Raw genomic sequence first — 18,673 nt, 5'->3', positions numbered from 1 at the left:
AAAGGAGTTAATAATTTTCCATTGTTCTTTAGAGTTGTTGCCAGCGCGTGCTATTTTTTCTTCGTAATAACTTTTTCTAGCTGCTTTTAAGAGTCTATTGAGAGTATTAGAATAGAGAGTGTAACGATGTTTTAAATTCGTATTGAAAGGACGGCGTTTGACTTTTTTGTAGAGGTTTTCTTTTTTACGCATGCATGTCAATAGACTGTTCGTTATGCAGGGATTATGGGGTGCTGAGTATATTCTTTTACATTTTACTACCGTGACGCTATCATGAATGCATTTGCATATGCGAGACGAAAGAAAATCAAAAGCTAAGTTGGCATCAGTGCATGTTTCAATGAAAGACCAATCGACATTTGTTACGCGGTTCACATACTCTTCTTTGTTTAGAATTGATTTAAAAAATCCTAAATCGCAATTATGCTTTAAGTTTTTACATGAGAAGAAAACAGGGTAATGGTCAGTAATATTTACTTTAAGAACACCACTGTGCTCAGGTGAAAGAAAGTTAGACAGAACATGGTCAATGAGTGTGCTACTGCGGCCAGGAATGCATCTAGTTGGAAGTGTGATTAAGGACTCGTAACCAAAACCTTGGTAACAATTTGCATATTCAATGCGATTGGAAGTATCTTCAAGTAAATCAATGTTTAAGTCACCCACAATAACAACATTTTTACGTTCGCATGATAATGTTTCAAGGACAGCATAGAGACTTGAAAAGAACTCAGAAATTGACGATGAAGGCGACCGATAGATAGTTCCAATGATAAGTTTACCAGTGGATGAAGGCTTGTCTAGTTCTATCCAAACAGATTCGCAGCTATCGACGACAATATGAAGGTCAGATCTGCGTTTATAGGGCAAAGTAGGTGAGATAAAGATGGCTGCGCCACCATGGCTACTTGATGTGCGATTGCAGTATTCTGACAAGTAACCTTGCAGGCCAAACAAGTTTTGATCCTCTAGTGTAAGCCATGTTTCCGAGATGCAGACGAGGGAAAAGGAACTTTTGAAAGAGTGTAAAAGAGCGTTTATTTCATCATGATTTTTTCTTAGACTACGCGCGTTAATGTGAATTCCTGAAATGGCAGAGTTATTCAAGAAGGAATCTAACTTATTGATACTAAAATAAGACGACATGATGACTATTTTGTCGCAGTCAGACTTCCTTTTTTTGCACGCATGAAATTTATGTTATATCGGAAATGCTTCACCGCACCTGAAGTGACGTTAAAGTAAATCATTCACAGAAACACATGGCTGATCCCTTCGTCGTAAGATTCATTGTAACACAGAAGTTAAACGCGTCTTCTTACTGTAGTTGAATTTTAATTGAACATGAATTAATAAATAAAAACTTCCGGAAAGCCTGCTGGTGTTTGGCGGCTATAGCATCGTTTTATGTAGACACAATCTCAACGAATAATGTAAATAATCCAGATTAAGCTTATGTGGTAGCTAAAATAGTGAACATGAACACAGACACAACGTTTGCTGAACAGCACGCGAAGATGGCGCCAACAAGCATGTAGCAAACACTGGTGGTCGATATAATCTTATGGATTGCGTCGCGATCGGAAAAGCGAAGCAACAAGGTGTTCGCTGTCCAGTGTCTGGCACTTCTGTCCATGCATCATGCTACAATGCGCTTCCTTGACGTGAGAAAAGGAAGAGGCTGTACCTCAAAGGCGTCTTGTTACCCGCTATTGTGTCTTACTACAACAAAGCTCTCGCTCAAGCTACATTGAAACGAAATGACGTATATATAGGAGAGCCGTACCACGCGGCACATACACGTGGTGGCTTGTAGCCAGCGTTGAACAAGGAAACGCTTTAATGGAGGTGCCCTAGCTATAACATAAGTAACATTGTATGGTTCAATGAGTGCTATGAAGGTTGCTTATATAGCGCTACGGTGAGCTGTGTGCCACGAAGCTCTCTATTCGGTTCAGCGTAAAGCTTCGTGGCAGAAACTGAAGAGACGACAGGGTGCGTTTCTAGTGCAGTTTATATCCAGCCCTAAGACACGCGAATTGAAGAAACGAAGGAAATGGATGTATATTGAATTATATCATGTATCAAAAGGCGACATTACATATTTGAAGTTGGTACACTATGGTCACTCTACAGTTATTTATTTATTAAAAATACATCAAAGACCCTGTACACATGGTCTTACATGGGGACCAAGAGAAACAAACAAGTTATTTAATGTTTACAAAGTTTCACGCAATGGAGTTCTTGAAATGAGCATGGCAGATGTGAAGGACGATGTCTGAAAGAAGATTGTTCCAGTCGACGGCAGCCTTGAAAATAATGAAATAAGATGCGTGGCAGTGAGGAAACGGGGATGGTACACTGCTTTATCATGGCTGATGCGTTGAGAAACGCGATGGGCTGGATTGATGGGAGGACAGGTAAGCAAAACATGGGAAAACTTATTTATTTATTTATTTTATTTACATATACTGCCAATCCCAAATAGGGATTATTGCAGGAAGGGCACATACATTGTGAAACGGCAAGATTTATACAGAGGGTACTCACTGAATTATTATATTAACGAGTGAGACAAAGCCGACAGAAATACATTTGATGACTACATCAGTACCACTAAAATACATTCAGTAGCATAGGACATCAATTCCAACTAGTACTGAAAAAAAAAGAATAGTGAGCACTTCAAACAGTGGACAAGAAAAAAACAGAGTTCGTCAATTCTGAAGACAATAAATAACATTCGAGCAGGGATGAAAAAGTTTCCAATGATTGACTGTTTGTTATACTGATTGGCAAGTTATTCTACTCGCGAATTGCTAGTGGAAAAAAAGAATATTTCAGACAGTCCGTCCGGCACTGATATTCATTCAATGTCTGAGAATGCTTTTGTCGTGTTGGCCTTGTTTTTTTAAATGACATATACTTTGAACTGTCTATGTTTAGCTGTTGGTGAACTAACTGATATAGGAATTTCCGACGTGCCAGTTTAGCGCGGTTTTTTATTGTTAAGAGACCTACTTTTTTTAAAAGTTCTGTGGGTGAGTCAGTTATTCCGTACTTGTTATAGACTAATCTTATCGCTTTTCGTTGTATTCGTTCTAGGTCATTTATGAGATTGTTTGTAAAGGGAAACCACGTGACGTTTGCATATTCTAAGACAGGTCTGACGAACGCTTTGTAGGCTAGAAGTTTCGTTTCAGGTGGCGCGGAAGCGAGACTTCTACGAAGGAAAAACAGCCGTTTTAATGCAGCTGATGTGACATGACTAACGTGAATATCCCATCTAAAATCTTGCGTTAAAGTTCAACCTAGATATTTGTGTTCAGTCACTACCGGAAGTGGAGAGTTATTAATAACGTAAACAAATTCAGATACTTGCTTTTTTCTTGTTATCCTCAAGAGAGCAGATTTTTTTACATTCAGGGTCATTTGCCAAAGAGCACACCACTTAGATATGAGCTGCAAGGCATTCTTCAGTTTTACATGATCTTCTGGGGCGTTAATTTCCTGGTAAAGTATACAATCATCGGCGAAAAGCCTCACATTAACACCAATGCCAGCAGGTAAATCATTAATGAAGATCAAAAATAAAATGGGGGCCAAAACAGTGCCCTGCGGTACACCTGACGTAACGTTGGCTATGGTAGAACTTTCGCGATTGACTTGCACATACTGAGCTCAGTTACTCAGATAATTGTCGATCCAGTCAGTAAGTGGGCCTGCGCCTATCGTTGCTTCTAAATTTTTTATAAGTTTTTTGTGTGGCACCCGATCAAACGCCTTTGAGAAATCTAATAGAATTAAATCAGTTTGTTTTGTACAGTGTACATTGAGGGAGATGTCGTGAATTAGTTCCAGTTGGGTAACTGTAGATAGTCCTTTGCGAAAACCGTGTTGTAGTGACGATAAGATGTGATTCTGGTCAAGGTACAACGTTAGATGTTTAAGAATAATGTGTTCCAGTAGTTTGCAAGTTGTGCTGGTTAATGAAATGGGTCTGAAATTTGAAGGGTCAGCTTCGCTACCAGATTTATGAACAGCAGCTACTTTTGCGATTTTCCATTCTTGGGGGAGGGAACAGGTTGATAGGGACTTATTGAAAAGTACACATAAGTATTTGGCTACCCATTCAGCATATCGCCTAAGAAATTCATTTGGCAAGTCATCGGGACCGGCACCCTTCTTAGTATCTAATTTTAACAACAAATTAAGCACTCCGGACTCTGTCACAACAAGTGGTTCAATATGTCGGGTGTTGCAAATGTCAACATCAGGCACATTTCCGTCATCAATCGTGAAAACAGATTGGAAATAGTTATTTAGCGAGTTTGCTTTATCTTTGCTTTCTTCCGGGGCCGCGGGCCTAATACGGTTTTTGGGATTAAGGTAGTTCTAGAACTTCTGGGGAGACGTTTTCAAAAAGTTGGGTAGCGTACTTGTAAAATAGTTTGCTTTGGACATTTTTATTTGGGATTTCATCTTAGTAATAGCTTGACTCAACTTGTTCCGAAATTGTGGAGTAGGTTTTGCCTCCAAAGTTTTTCTGAGGCGCTTTACTTTACGCTTGCAATGAATAATTTCACGCGATATCCAGGGATTATATTTTCGTGTTTTCTTTGTTTTAGATGGCACATAGTTAAGAACGCAATGTGTTACGACTGATTTGAAGCTTGCCCATAGTATTTCCACATTTGTGTTTGAATCATTCGCAAGTAGTTCAAATAAAGCAAGTTCATGGAAAAGATGATCAAGTATACTGGTGTCATCGGCATGGTTAAAGTCAAGATAGGCAGAAAAGGAGTTGGACGGTATAGGAATGTCAACTATAGAAACGGAGCCCTGAATAATTTCGTGGTCTGATATGCCCTCAAGAATTTCAACCTGTGCATTATCTGCAGGAAAATGATCCCTTAAGAACACCAAGTCGAGTATATTAGAACACCACCCTTGGATACGGGTAGGCTGTTTTACGATTTGGGACAGATTAAATGTCAACATGATGCCAATGAGCGCATCCGTGCATGCGCTGTTGTGTTGCATTGTTCGCCAGTTTATATCGGGTAAGTTAAAGTCGCCGAGCAAAATTAGCCTGGCTCCGAGAACATACCGATGCATATACGTGTGCAATGCCTGCAAGCTATCCTTGTCTGAAGATGGGCTGCGATAAACGCAGCCAACAAATGCTGTGCGAGAAGTGAAGAGAAGCTTGCAAAATATTGCCTCGACTTTGATAACCTCAGGAAGTATTTCAAAGGAAAGTCTTAAGTAAGATGGCCACACCTCCCCCGCGTGTTTGCCTATCTTTACGAATGATGACGTAGTTTGGGTGTGTTACCTCAAAATCCTTTATCTCATTTGTCAGCCACGTTTCTGTCGAAGCTACGAAGTCAGGTTCAATTACAAGAAGTAAGGATTCAAGCGGTACTAATTTTTGAAGCATGCTGCGGGTGTTTATGGTAAGAAATGTTATTTCTTTCGTCGCCTGCAACGTTGTGGCTCGCCTGATGCTTCCACTTCGTCGTTTTTTTCATGGTTAATGGTCTGACAGCCAGCGCTTACGAGCACAATATCAATTGTATCTTCATCCCATCGGCACAGATCTTCATTCACTTTTAACTTGTCATAGACCATAAATACTTTGTCTCCGGCTTCTTTTTTGGTTTCTGCAATTCGCCAAAGCTTTTTTCTGATGTATCTTACTCTATTTGAGAAGTCCTCTCCAACAGAGAAAGTGGTGCTCTTTAGTTGCGTGCAGTTTCTAAGAATGGTTACTTTGTCTAGGAAGTCGAGGAGTTTTAGCATCACTGGTCTAGGTTTTTGAGCGTTTTGTTTTCCTATCCTGTGGATTCTTTCTATTGGAACGGGTTTGATCTTTAGTATGTTCTTGAGTATCTGCTCACCTATAGTTTGTTCGAGGGTTTCGGGGTGTTCGTCTGCCTCCTCCGGTACGCCATACACAAGTAAGTTTGACCTTCTAGACCGGTTTTCTAGGTCGTCTATTTTTAACTCCAAGTATTGAACGGTTTTTTGAAGATTGGTTACTTGGGAGACACAGGACGTGATCTTGGTTTCCTGTCACGTTACTTGTTCAAGTTTTGCTTCAATAGATTTTAAACGTTCTTCCTTTATTTCTTTTATGTCATCTGCAATTACTTGAAGCTGTTTCATGATCTTCTTCATATCGGGTCCCGGGTTTGTTTCAATGTCGCCACTGAGCAACAGTAATTCCTTGATACAGGCACATATGTCACTTCATAGGGCACAAATCTGCCTAGGGCACGGCAGCACTATTAGGCATAGGTAATTTGAACGAATACATTTGTCATAACGCCTGCTAACCTGCGGTAGATAAACAAACGGGTTGCGGTGTTGCATCCTGGCAGTGCTGCCGTGCCCTATGGCTTGAGTCGAGGGGTGTCCAGTCTTTATACCATTCCAGTCTGCCAGCAGCGCCGTCTTCACGTTGTGGCGATCAGCGTCGGCGCATGAAGTCACCGAGGCAGGCCTGTTTCCAGGCAAATCGCCGAGCGTAGATTCCAAGTGCGCAATGCACACATGATGCGCTTGGTGGCTTGGAAGTGGTGCGCCGTCGTATCCAGATAGCAGAGCCGGTTCTTCGCCTTCTGCTTGTGCGAGCAGCAGGACGCCAAATATCTGCGGTAGATAAACAAACGGGTTGAGGTGTTGCATCCTGGCAGTGCTGCCGTGCCCTATGGCTTGAGTCGAGGGGCGTCCAGTCTTTATACTGTAGTGCCACCACCACCACCATTCCCCGGAGCTTTTGCCTCCGGACGGCAACAACCAGACGTGTGTCCACAAGGCCAGCTCGTGTGTCACAACCGCGACGACGCTCATACCTCATACGTGTCTACCACCCATTACCCTACGTCGGCGACGACAACGTGCTTGGCGTCACACATTGAGGCCACTTTTGAGCCGCCCTGAGCCGCGAGTTACAGTCACAGCCCTGAAGACAGCGCAAGCGCCTACTCGGCCTATCCGACGCAATGTCCCACCACTAGTCGTGTACCCGACTACCCACCGTACACTTGGCGGCATTGTTAGGACACGTTCCTGCGTGCGTCGGCACGTCTATCTATACCGGCACGTCAGACACCGCTCAACTTTGAGGTCTGTGTTGCGTCTACCCCAACGTCAAAACCCGCACTGCCGACTTTCTGCCGACGTTAGCAGCATGACCTCGCGACACACTTTCCACTCTCGGCTTGTCCGACCAGGTCATCCTGAGACCCGCTTGTCGGCAACCACAGCGACCCAGCACTTCCTTCTTCGTCCCTTGCGCTTCTCTCAGAGTCGCCCACCGGAGACACACTGCTTACCGATGGCCTATAAACGTTGACAACCTGGACTTGCCAAATGAACACTTTATGGATTGTCGTTCATGTATATAGCATTTGTCGCTCTCTTTCTTTTTTTGATATGCCTTCAAATCGCGCAAAGCGCTAGGGGGGGAGCCCTGTAGTGCCACCATCACCATCATCATTTCTCAATCAGCGCGCCGCGCCTCTCGCGCAGCTGATGCTAGCTCGAGCTGCGCGAGGATTAGAACAAGCTAGCGCACTTGGCGTATCGGACGTGAAAAGCCACGAGGCTCCGCTTCAGGCGTGCAATAAAGTGGCGAGAGAACGACACGACTACGTTGGCCGCCGTTCCGTCTTTCTCTCTCGCTACAATACCATTCCAGTCTGCCAGCAGCGCCGTCTTCACGTTGTGGCGATCAGCGTCGGCGCATGAATTCACCGAGGCAGGCCTGTTTCCAGGCAAATCGCCGAGCGTAGATTCCAAGTGCGCAATGCGCACATGATGCGCTTGGTGGCTTGGAAGTGGTGCGCCGTCGTATCCAGATAGCAGAGCCGGTTCTTCGCCTCCTTCTTGTGCGAGCAGCAGGACGCCAAATATCTGCGGTAGATAAACAAACGGGTTGAGGTGTTGCATCCTGGCAGTGCTGCCGTGCCCTATGGCTTGAGTCGAGGGGTGTCCAGTCTTTATACCATTCCAGTCTGCCAGCAGCGCCGTCTTCACGTTGTGGCGATCAGGGTCGGCGCATGAAGTCACTGAGGCAGGCCTGTTTCCAGGCAAATCGCCGAGCGTAGATTCCAAGTGCGCAATGCGCACATGATGCGCTTGGTGGCTTGGAAGTGGTGCGCCGTCGTATCCAGATAGCAGAGCCGGTTCTTCGCCTCCTTCTTGTGCGAGCAGCAGGACGCCAAATATCTGCGGTAAATAAACAAACGGGTTGAGGTGTTGCATCCTGGCAGTGCTGCCGTGCCCTATGGCTTGAGTCGAGGGGTGTCCAGTCTTTATACCATTCCAGTCTGCCAGCAGCGCCGTCTTCACGTTGTGGCGATCAGGGTCGGCGCATGAAGTCACCGAGGCAGGCCAGTTTCCAGGCAAATCGCCGAGCGTAGATTCCAAGTGTGCAATGCGCACATGATTCGCTTGGTGGCTTGGAAGTGGTGCGCCATTGTATCCAGATAGCAGAGCCAGTTCTTCGCCTCCTGCTTGTGCGAGCAGCAGGACGCCAAATATCTGCGGTAGATAGACAAACGGGTTGAGGTGTTGCATCCTGGCAGTGCTGCCGTGCCCTATGGCTTGAGTCGAGGGGTCCAGTCTTTATACCATTCCAGTCTGCCAGCAGCGCCGTCTTCACGTTGTGGCTATCAGCATCGGCGCATGAAGTCACCGAGGCAGGCCTGTTTCCAGGCAAATCTCCGAGCGTAGATTCCAAGTGCGCAATGCGCACATGATGTGCTTGGTGGCTTGGAAGTGGTGCGCCGTCGTATCCAGAAGGCAGAACCGGTTCTTCGCCTCCTGCTTGTGCGAGCAGCAGGACGCCAAATATCTGCGGTAGATAAACAAACGGGTTGAGGTGTTGCATCCTGGCAGTGCTGCCGTGCCCTATGGCTTGAGTCGAGGGGTGTCCAGTCTTTATACCATTCCAGTCTGCCAGCAGCGCCGTCTTCACGTTGTGGCGATCAGCGTCGGCGCATGAAGTCACCGAGGCAGGCCTGTTTCCAGGCAAATCGCCGAGCGTAGATTCCAAGTGCGCAATGCGCACATGATGCGCTTGGTGGCTTGGAAGTGGTGCGCCGTCGTATCCAGATAGCAGAGCCGGTTCTTCGCCTCCTGCTCGTGCGAGAAGCAGGACGCCAAATATCTGCGGTAGATAAACAAACGGGTTCAGGTGTTGCATCCTGGCAGTGCTGCTGTGCCCTATGGCTTGAGTCGAGGGGTGTCCAGTCTTTATACCATTCCAGTCTGCCAGCAGCGCCGTCTTCACGTTGTGGCGATCAGCGTCGGCGCATGAAGTCACCGAGGCAGGCCTGTTTCCAGGCAAATCGCTGAGCGTAGATTCCAAGTGCGCAATGCGCACATGATGCGCTTGGTGGCTTAGAAGTGGTGCGCCGTCGTATCCAGATAGCAGAGCCGGTTCTTCGCCTCCTTCTTGTGCGAGCAGCAGGACGCCAAATATCTGCGGTAGATAAACAAACGGGTTGAGGTGTTGCATCCTGGCAGTGCTGCCGTGCCCTATGGCTTGAGTCGAGGGGTGTCCAGTCTTTATACCATTCCAGTCTGCCAGCAGCGCCGTCTTCACGTTGTGGCGATCAGGGTCGGCGCATGAAGTCACTGAGGCAGGCCTGTTTCCAGGCAAATCGCCGAGCGTAGATTCCAAGTGCGCAATGCGCACATGATGCGCTTGGTGGCTTGGAAGTGGTGCGCCGTCGTATCCAGATAGCAGAGCCGGTTCTTCGCCTCCTGCTCGTGCGAGAAGCAGGACGCCAAATATCTGCGGTAGATAAACAAACGGGTTCAGGTGTTGCATCCTGGCAGTGCTGCTGTGCCCTATGGCTTGAGTCGAGGGGTGTCCAGTCTTTATACCATTCCAGTCTGCCAGCAGCGCCGTCTTCACGTTGTGGCGATCAGCGTCGGCGCATGAAGTCACCGAGGCAGGCCTGTTTCCAGGCAAATCGCTGAGCGTAGATTCCAAGTGCGCAATGCGCACATGATGCGCTTGGTGGCTTAGAAGTGGTGCGCCGTCGTAGTCGGATAGTAGAGCCGGTTCTTCGCCTCCTGCTTGTGCGAGCAGCAGGGCGCCAAATATCTGCGGTAGATAAACAAACGGGTTGAGGTGTTGCATCCTGGCAGTGCTGCCGTGCCCCATGCTATCAAGGCTATCACTCTTATGAAAGAGTCATAGCCTTGATATTTAGTGCTGCGTCTGAAGAGTAGTTAGATCTGCCTTTATTAGGTCATTTACACTAGTGTAAGAATAATCAGAATAAGTCTAACTGCTCGATTTTGTACTGACTCTAATATATCGGTTGGAACGCATTCAGGGCGATCCCAGACAGAACAAGCATACTCTAATTTGAGTCGGATTAGTGTTTTATGAGCTAGTAATTTCGTTGGAAGAGATGTATGTGTTAGATTTTGCATAAGATATAGCATAAAGTGTGGTTAGTAGCATTACTGACATTAGTTAGGCGAGCAGCGAAAAGGAGGTCGTTATAGAGAGTAATACCTAAATATTCAGCACTAGGCTCTGAGAAAGTAACGGTGCCGTTAAAATAATTTTTGAATGTTGTGTATTCATGCTGTTTATTAAATGAAACGAGAAATGCTTTGTTAGTGTTCATCAACATTCACTACACCATTTATCTAACTTTAGTAAGCAGTTTTGTAGCGCTAGGTTATAAGAGACGTCGATGATCAGGCGATAAAGGACTAAATCATCGGAGAACAGGCGTATGTTTGGAGAAATGTTGCTGGGTTGATTGTTGATGTAAATAAAAAAAAGAGAGGACCCAATACAGTGCCTTGTCGCACTGCGGACAAGACACGAATGAAGTTTATGATGAATTATTTGCTTGCACAAATTGCTGTAGGTTAATTAGAATCTTCCTAATCAAAAGGAAACCAAAAGGATGCACATTAAGTCTTGAAAATTTTAATACCAAGTGTTTATGTAGCACCTTATCGAAAGCTTTTTCGAATTCAATGCAGTACACTTGTGCTTTGGCAATTCTAGTCGAATGTGAAATATCTCTATTTGGAGCAAAGAAAATAGTTTAATCGTAACATTTCAAACACACTTAGGTGATTACAGTTTTGTACCTAGCCCCGCCGCGGTGGTCTAGTGGCTAAGGTACTCGGCTACTGACCCGCAGGTCGCGGGATCTAATCCCGGCTGCGGCGGCTGCATTTCCGATGGAGGCGGAAATGTTGTAGGCCTGTGTGCTGAGATTTGGGTGCACGTTAAAGAACCCCAGGCGGTCGAAATTTCCGGAGCTCTCCTCTACGGCGTCTCTCATAATCACAGCGTAGTTTCTGGACGATAAACCTCACAAATCAATCAATCAATCAATCAATCAATCAACACTTTTGTACTTAACAGCGATACTTTTTACCTAATCCTAAAAGAGCTCAATGACTGCTGATAAAATTTACGAGTTATTGAGTAAAAAATTTATAATCTGCATGTCGAGCATTGACGATTGTGATCACTGCTGTTGTTTCTGGAGTACCATTGAATGCTCAAACTACAACGGCAGGAAAGTACCCTCCTCATGAACTCATTAAAAATGCTGATAACAGTGCCTCATCGTTTCTCATTTTGTGAGCTTGCGCGGAAGCTTCAGCGTTATGCTGTTGCTTAAGCATTAGAAACAACCTTTTTGAGGCTTTAACAGACTGCCGTTGGCGGTGTCCTCCTCTGAGGTTGTCACACCGGTCCCGTTATTAGGGAGGCGATCGCCGGGCTAATTCCAAGAGCCGAAGTATCGGCCCCCCCCGAACCGCACCACGAAAGCGTGGACAATTTAAGAGTGGTCCTTATTGGTGCGCCAGCGGACGCCGGCTGTGGTCCAAAGAACAAGTCAGAGCCGAGAGTTGATAAACAAAACAAATATTATATTCTCAGAAATGGCAGATCGAAAACAACACACAAGAATGCACACTCCACAATAGTTACATACAATACGTCACCAATCAAACAACGTACTACACAGTACAATCGGCCACACTCAAAACAACGGACACAGACAACGATACGCACTACAATGCAGTCGCATGCATTGAACAACCAAGACACTTAAAGACTAAAGAGATATAAAATCTATTCAGTCCAAAGTTCTTGGAACCAAAGTCTAGGTGATACTCTTCCGAGAATCACTCACTCAAAGTCCAGCGTTGTTGTCGTTCCGCAGCCCTCGAAGTTTCTCTTCCAGGAAACCTCCCGTCTTCAATTGGCCACTCTTCAAGCTTCAAACTTCTTCACCCGAACACGTCGGCTTCACACACGCAGCTGTTGCCCGCGTCTTCGCTTGATAGCGGTAAACACACACTCTTGCCGGTAGCTCGAGTCGGCACCCCGCAGGTGGAATTCCTCTTCACCTCCGGCCTCGTCCCTACGGACCAAAAACTTCGCCGACTACACGGCGGAATCCCTACGCGCTCTGGCGCTCACTTCCGTCTCCTCCTGATTTCTCGTCTCGGCCGCTCGATTAAATACCTTCCGCGCCACCTTCCAGAAATTTCTCGTCATTTCGTCGGCGCGATACGCGGCGAAAGCTGGGAAGAGGGCGAGACGGTTCGACTGCCCTCCCCGGAGGATGATTCAACTCGGTTTGACCACGCCCCGTTCGTTCTAGAAAAATCGCGGGCTTGCTGGGCCGCCGATGCGGGGTGAGGAGGTTCGTCTGCAACGCCACGCTTCCGCGGGGAGAGCGCGCGCCCGGGGAGCCTCGGACGTTTTCTTTCTTTTTTTTTCTTTTGACCTCACGACGTTTCTTCCGCCCGTTGTCGCAAGAATTTGGCGGCGCGCTCTTTTTTAGCGCTCGTTCTGTGACAGAGGTATGCATACGCTATGGCGGCTTTTCTTGGACAATTCAAAAACGGGTGATTATGAATAAAACCATAAGGCAGCGGGTATGATTGAGCCAAACTTCTCCCGGTAATTAGGACAGCAATATTTCCCATCACCGCACCGGTATATTCATGGCCCCGTTAAGAAAGCAGGGGTTTCACAAACAGAAGTGCGGGAAAGTCAGCAAGTCATGATATAGATAATAAAAAAATGTGAGTGCATGCTTTTCCTGCTTGTGTTTTTTTTGCTGCTGCTCTTTCGCTGCTGCATTCTACAGGTGCAAATACACTCGCCCCTTTCTGTTCCCATCATGCAGCTCTCGGTGTCTTCGTAGCGTTGCTGTACGTGCTGAACCTGGCCGGGCCGGGAATGACGCACGTGATCACCACCGTTTGGCCCGTGCTCGGAAGGTGCGGTCCTCCCCAGCATTTTTATAGGCGATAGTCTCTCTTGGGTACCTTCGACGCAAATATTTTGGTCTGTCTGTCTGTACGTTTGTCTGTTTGTCCACCCTTCGTAATACCCTAAACGGCACAGAACGATAGTTTAAACGGCCGACCCTATCCGCAGCGCCCACCAGCATTGCTCACTATTTAGCGTTCATAATTGTGGAATTATCTATGTAAAAGCAGTTATTGCGCATATCTGAGGCACCATGACAACACGTGAATATTCTGTATGTGTGTCTTTTTACTAGAAAGGCATGCATAAGTAATTCTGAGTGCCATAGCGTTGTCACAGATCGAGCACTAAAAATCGGCGCGCCGCCAAATTGTCGTGACGAAACGCCGGAGTGGCGCCGCGAGGTCAAAAGAAAAAGAAAACAAACATCTAAAGGCTCCCCGGGGCGCGCGCTCTCCCCTCGGAAGCGTGGCTTCGCCGACGAACCTCCTCGCCCCACATCGGCGGCCGAGATAGCCCGCGAAAGTTCTAGAACGAAGGGGGCGGGGTCATACCGAGTTGAGTCATCGGCCCCGGAGGGCATTCCAACCGTCTCGCCCTCTTCCCAGCCTTCGCTGCGTATCGCGCCGACGAAATGTCGAGAACCTTCTGTAATGGCGCGCGCAAGGTATTTAACCGAGCAGCCGAGATGAGAGATCAGGAGAAGACGGAAGTTAACGCCAGAGCGCGTAGGGTATACCGCTGTGTGGTCGGCGAAGGTTTGGTCCGTAGGGACAAAGCAGGAGAAGAAGAGGATTTCCACCTGAGGGGTGAAGGCTCGAGCTACAGGCAAGAGTGTGTGTTTACCGCTATCGAGCGAGGACGCGTGGCGACAGCTGCGTGTGTGAAACCGACGTGTTCGGGCGAAGAAGTTTGGAGCTTGGAGAGTGGCCAACTGAAGACGCGAGGTTTCCTGGAAGAGAAACTTCGAGGGCGCGGAACGACAACAACGCTGGACTTTGAGTGAGTGAATCTCGGAAGAGTATCATTCAGACTTTTGTTCCAAGAACTTTGGACTGAATAGGTTTTATATCTCTTTAGTCTTTAAGTGTCTTGGTTGTTCAATGCATGCGACTGCATTGTAGTGCGTATTGTTGTCTGTGTCTGTTGTTTCAAGTGTGGTTGATTGTACTGTGTAGTACGTTGTTTGTTTGGTGACGTATTGTATGTAACTATTGTGGAGTGTGCATTCTTGTGTATTGTTTTCGATCTGCCATTTTTGAGAATATAATATTTGTTTTGTTTATCAACTCTCGGCTCTGACTTGTTCTTTGGGCCACAGCCAGCGTCCGCTGGCGCGCCAAAAATGACCACTTCTAAATTGTCCACGCTTTCGTGGTGCGGTTCAGGGGGCCAATACTTCGGCCCTTGGAATTAGCCCGGCGATCGCCTCCCTAATTAACGGGACCCGGTGTGACAATTAGTCTGGCGTCCGCGACACAGGACCTTTTGGTGCACAGTGTGTCCAAAGAAGTTGGATAGAGCCTCGAGTTGATGATACTGCTATCGGAACGATTTTGTGTGTTGTTCAGTGTTCTCGTTAACGAGTGCAGGGGAGTGTTCCGATAGACCGATTTAGGCAGATATTTTTTGCACACGGCAAGGTTTTATTTGCGAGACAGAATGGATCTCGAAAAGTTAGTCGCTCTTGGGGAGAAGATGGGGCTTTCTGGTGCCGAACTACGGAAGTGGGTCACTCAGAAGGAAAAAGAACAAAAAGAGAGAGTCAAGGAAGAAAAAGCGGCTGAGCTGGAACGAGAGAGGTTGGCAGCTGAAAGTGCCAAGGAAGAAAAAGCAGTTGAGTTGGAGCGAGAGAGGTTGGCAGCCGAAAGGGCGAAAGAAGAAGGAGAAGCGCAGATGGCTGAAAGGGAACGGCAGCGGCAGCACGAAATTGAACTCGAGTGGCTCCGTTTGCAACAGCGAAGTGAAACTCTCGTCCAGCCTAGAGTTGAAAGCAGTGAACGGGAGGATCATGGCTTCCGCTTGAACCCAAGCAAGTTGCTCGTGGCGTTTGATGAAAGGAAGGACGACCTTGACGCGTACCTTCACCGATTTGAGACGATTGCGAAGAGCCAGAATTGGCCGGAACATCAATGGGCAACTGCTTTGAGTACTTGCTTGAGTGGTGAAGCGCTCAGTGTGTACGGTAGGCTGACGCCGACCGATGCAGCCAACTATGCAAAGGTGAAAGCTGCTTTGCTGAAGCGATTTAGATTTACCGTGGAAGGATTCCGGGACAGATTTCGGACAGGAAAGCCAGCTGATGGTGAGACGGCTACGCAGTACGCCGCCCGACTTAGTCATTATTTCGACAGATGAATTGAACTTTCAGGGACAGCGCAGAAGTACGATGAATTTAGAGAGCTCCTAATTAGAGAACAATTTCTTACTAGTTGCCACCCAAGCCTGTCGCTGTATTTTGAAAGAGAGGAAGGCTGAGTCACTTGAAGGAATGCTTGAATTGGCTGATCAATTCTTGGAAGCGCAAGGTGGAACTAATTTGGCCAAAGTCAAGGAGGATTGTCCCGATGATTCGAAGAAATTGGCTCCCGAAGAAAAGAAGCGTGCACCGGAGAGCACTCCGCGTTGTTTTTTGTGTAACCGAGTGGGTCATCGCGCGAAAAACTGTCGAACGATCTTCACGAGCCCTACGGTAGTAAAATGTTTTAAGTGTGGTCAGACTGGGCACAAAGCAGACGCATGTCGAAACGGAGGGAGCCAAACTCACCAGGTATCCTGTGTGCTAGCAGCACCGAAATCCGATGATAATGCCGTCACCGACGGATTTGTAGAGTTGAAAAATGGGGAGAAAATTCCTAGTGTGGGAGCTGTAATTTCAAAACGGCCAACCGGTGTTACGAAGGGAATGCCAACGCTGCCTGGAAAGGTTGCGGGTAAGAAGACTACGGTTCTAAGAGATACCGGTAGCTCCACGGTTATCGTGCGGAGAAATTTGGTATGGGAAAGTGAGTTGACCGGCAAAACGAAACCGGTTTGCTTAATTGACCGTACAGTTCGGATGCTTCCCGAAGCAGAGATTGAGGTTGAAACCCCATACTTCAGCGGGAAGGTTACGGCTCTATGTATGACGACCCCCCTTTACGACCTTGTCATCGGAAACATCGACGGGGCGCGAGGACCGAATGATCCGGAATGTGTGGGAGAAGACCTTAAGATAGAGCCCTCGCCAACCCAACGACCGCGAGATACAGTGGAGGAGCATCCCGTGACGGATCTCACTAGAGCCCAAGGTGAAGCCGCGGCGCAAGAGACAGCGAATGAGAAGACGATCGTGTTGAATGAGTTCACGCGCTGGGCAGCTGGACGTACGTCGGCACGAGCCCAACCGACCGACAGTGTAAAGGAGACGAAGTCGGCCAGCCAGGCCAAATGTAGAGACACGAACAAGCTGGTAAATAAACAGACCGGACCCGTCGAACATCATGACCCGTTAGCAGGGTCGGAAGTGACAACGATGGCTGAGACGCTGCCTCAGATACCGTCGTCGGAAAAGGCTCGCCGAAAAGATCAAAGAAAAACAAGAAGAGATCGAGCGAGCACCGCAAAAAAGGACGCAAGCGCAGCTCGAAATACACAGGATAGGTGCTGAGGTCGAATCAGAATGTGTTTGGCAGTGCTGAGTGCCATATGTTGTGTTAATGTTGTGTTATCCTGTGTCACAAGTGTCGAAGTGTTTGTGCTGTGATGTGATGTATAGTGTTGTATAATTGTTGTAATGAGAGAACTTTGTACATTTGTATTATTGGGAATGTGTGGTGGAGTGTTGTACTCATGCGCCTGTGGTTATATTTCATGTGTTGTGTAATTGAATTACAATGTACAATGGTATTGAGGATCTATTCCGAATGTGAAGTGTCATGAGCGACGGTTTGTGTTACAGTCTTTCAGAGTGTGTGGTGACTGTTCGCGCTCGTTTGTGTGGTTTTGAATATTATGAGATAATATTCCTAAAGTGGGGGGCAGTGTCACAGATCGAGCGCTAAAAATGGGCGCGCCGCCAAATTGTCGCGACGAAACGCCGGAGTGGCGCCGCGAGGTCAAAAGAAAAAGAAAACAAACATCTAAAGGCTCCCCGGGGCGCGCGCTCTCCCCTCGGAAGCGTGGCTTCGCCGACGAACCTCCTCGCCCCACATCGGCGGCCGAGATAGCCCGCGAAAGTTCTAGAACGAATGGGGCGTGGTCATACCGAGTTGAGTCATCGGCCCCGGAGGGCAATCCAACCGTCTCGCCCTCTTCCCAGCCTTCGCTGCGTATCGCGCCGACGAAATGTCGAGAACCTTCTGGTATGGCGCGCGCAAGGTATTTAACCGAGCAGCCGAGATGAGAGATCAGGAGAAGACGGAAGTTAACGCCAGAGCGCGTAGGGTATACCGCCGTGTGGTCGGCGAAGGTTTGGTCCGTAGGGACAAAGCACGAGAAAAAGAGGATTTCCACCTGAGGGGTGAAGGCTCGAGATACAGGCAAGAGTGTGTGTTTACCGCTATCGAGCGAGGATGCGTGGCGACAGCTGCGTGTGTGAAGCCGACGTGTTCGGGCGAAGAAGTTTGGAGCTTGGAGAGTGGCCAATTGAAGACGCGAGGTTTCCTGGAAGAGAAACTTCGAGGGCGCGGAACGGCAACAACGCTGGACTTTGAGTGAGTGAATCTCGGAAGAGTATCATTCAGACTTTTGTTCCAAGGACTTTGGACTGAATAGGTTTTATATCTCTTTAGTCTTTAAGTGTCTTGGTTGTTCAATGCATGCGACTGCATTGTAGTGCGTATTGTTGTCTGTGTCCGTTGTTTCAAGTGTGGTTGATTGTACTGTGTAGTACGTTGTTTGTTTGGTGACGTATTGTATGTAACTATAGTGGAGTGTGCATTCTTGTGTATTGTTTTCGATCTGCCATTTTTGAGAATATAATATTTGTTTTGTTTATCAACTCTCGGCTCTGACTTGTTCTTTGGGCCACAGCCAGCGTCCGCTGGCGTGCCAAAAAGGACCACTTCTAAATTGTCCACGCTTTCGTGGTGCGGTTCGGGGGGCCAATACTTCGGCCCTTGGAATCAGCCCGGCGATCGCCTCCCTAATTAACGGGACCCGGTGTGACAAGCGTTTATCACGCTGCGCTGACCATGCAATGCTTGCACGAAAAAGCAAGTGTTTCCGACGCTTTGCTAAGACGACAAGGTGGTGGCACCTACCCGTCGCCATGCGTTCTACACCTTAACGCCTTCGAGACAGGTGCGCCCGCTGCGCGCTTCGTTTTCCAAGATAACTGCCCGATAGCACTCATGTCTCACGTGTGACGCGACTTGATTCGCTCGTTCGCCTCCGCTG

At 47.5% G+C, this 18,673-nt stretch overlaps 1 protein-coding gene across 1 annotated transcript in view; it reads left to right on the top strand.

The window, feature by feature from the left end:
• The window catches only part of LOC119159916 (receptor expression-enhancing protein 5-like), a 180,883-nt gene that overhangs the window by 60,340 nt on the left and 101,870 nt on the right, over positions 1 to 18,673 (top strand). The window contains exon 2 of the mRNA XM_075888283.1: positions 13,209 to 13,302. Coding sequence (XP_075744398.1) covers positions 13,209 to 13,302 — 94 coding nt within the window. The remainder of the gene's footprint in view (positions 1 to 13,208; positions 13,303 to 18,673) is intronic.

This window comes from Rhipicephalus microplus, chromosome 3 (assembly GCF_043290135.1).
Source record: "Rhipicephalus microplus isolate Deutch F79 chromosome 3, USDA_Rmic, whole genome shotgun sequence".
NCBI classification, from domain to species: Eukaryota; Metazoa; Arthropoda; class Arachnida; order Ixodida; family Ixodidae; genus Rhipicephalus; species Rhipicephalus microplus.
This window is presented reverse-complemented; position numbering and strand designations above follow the sequence as displayed.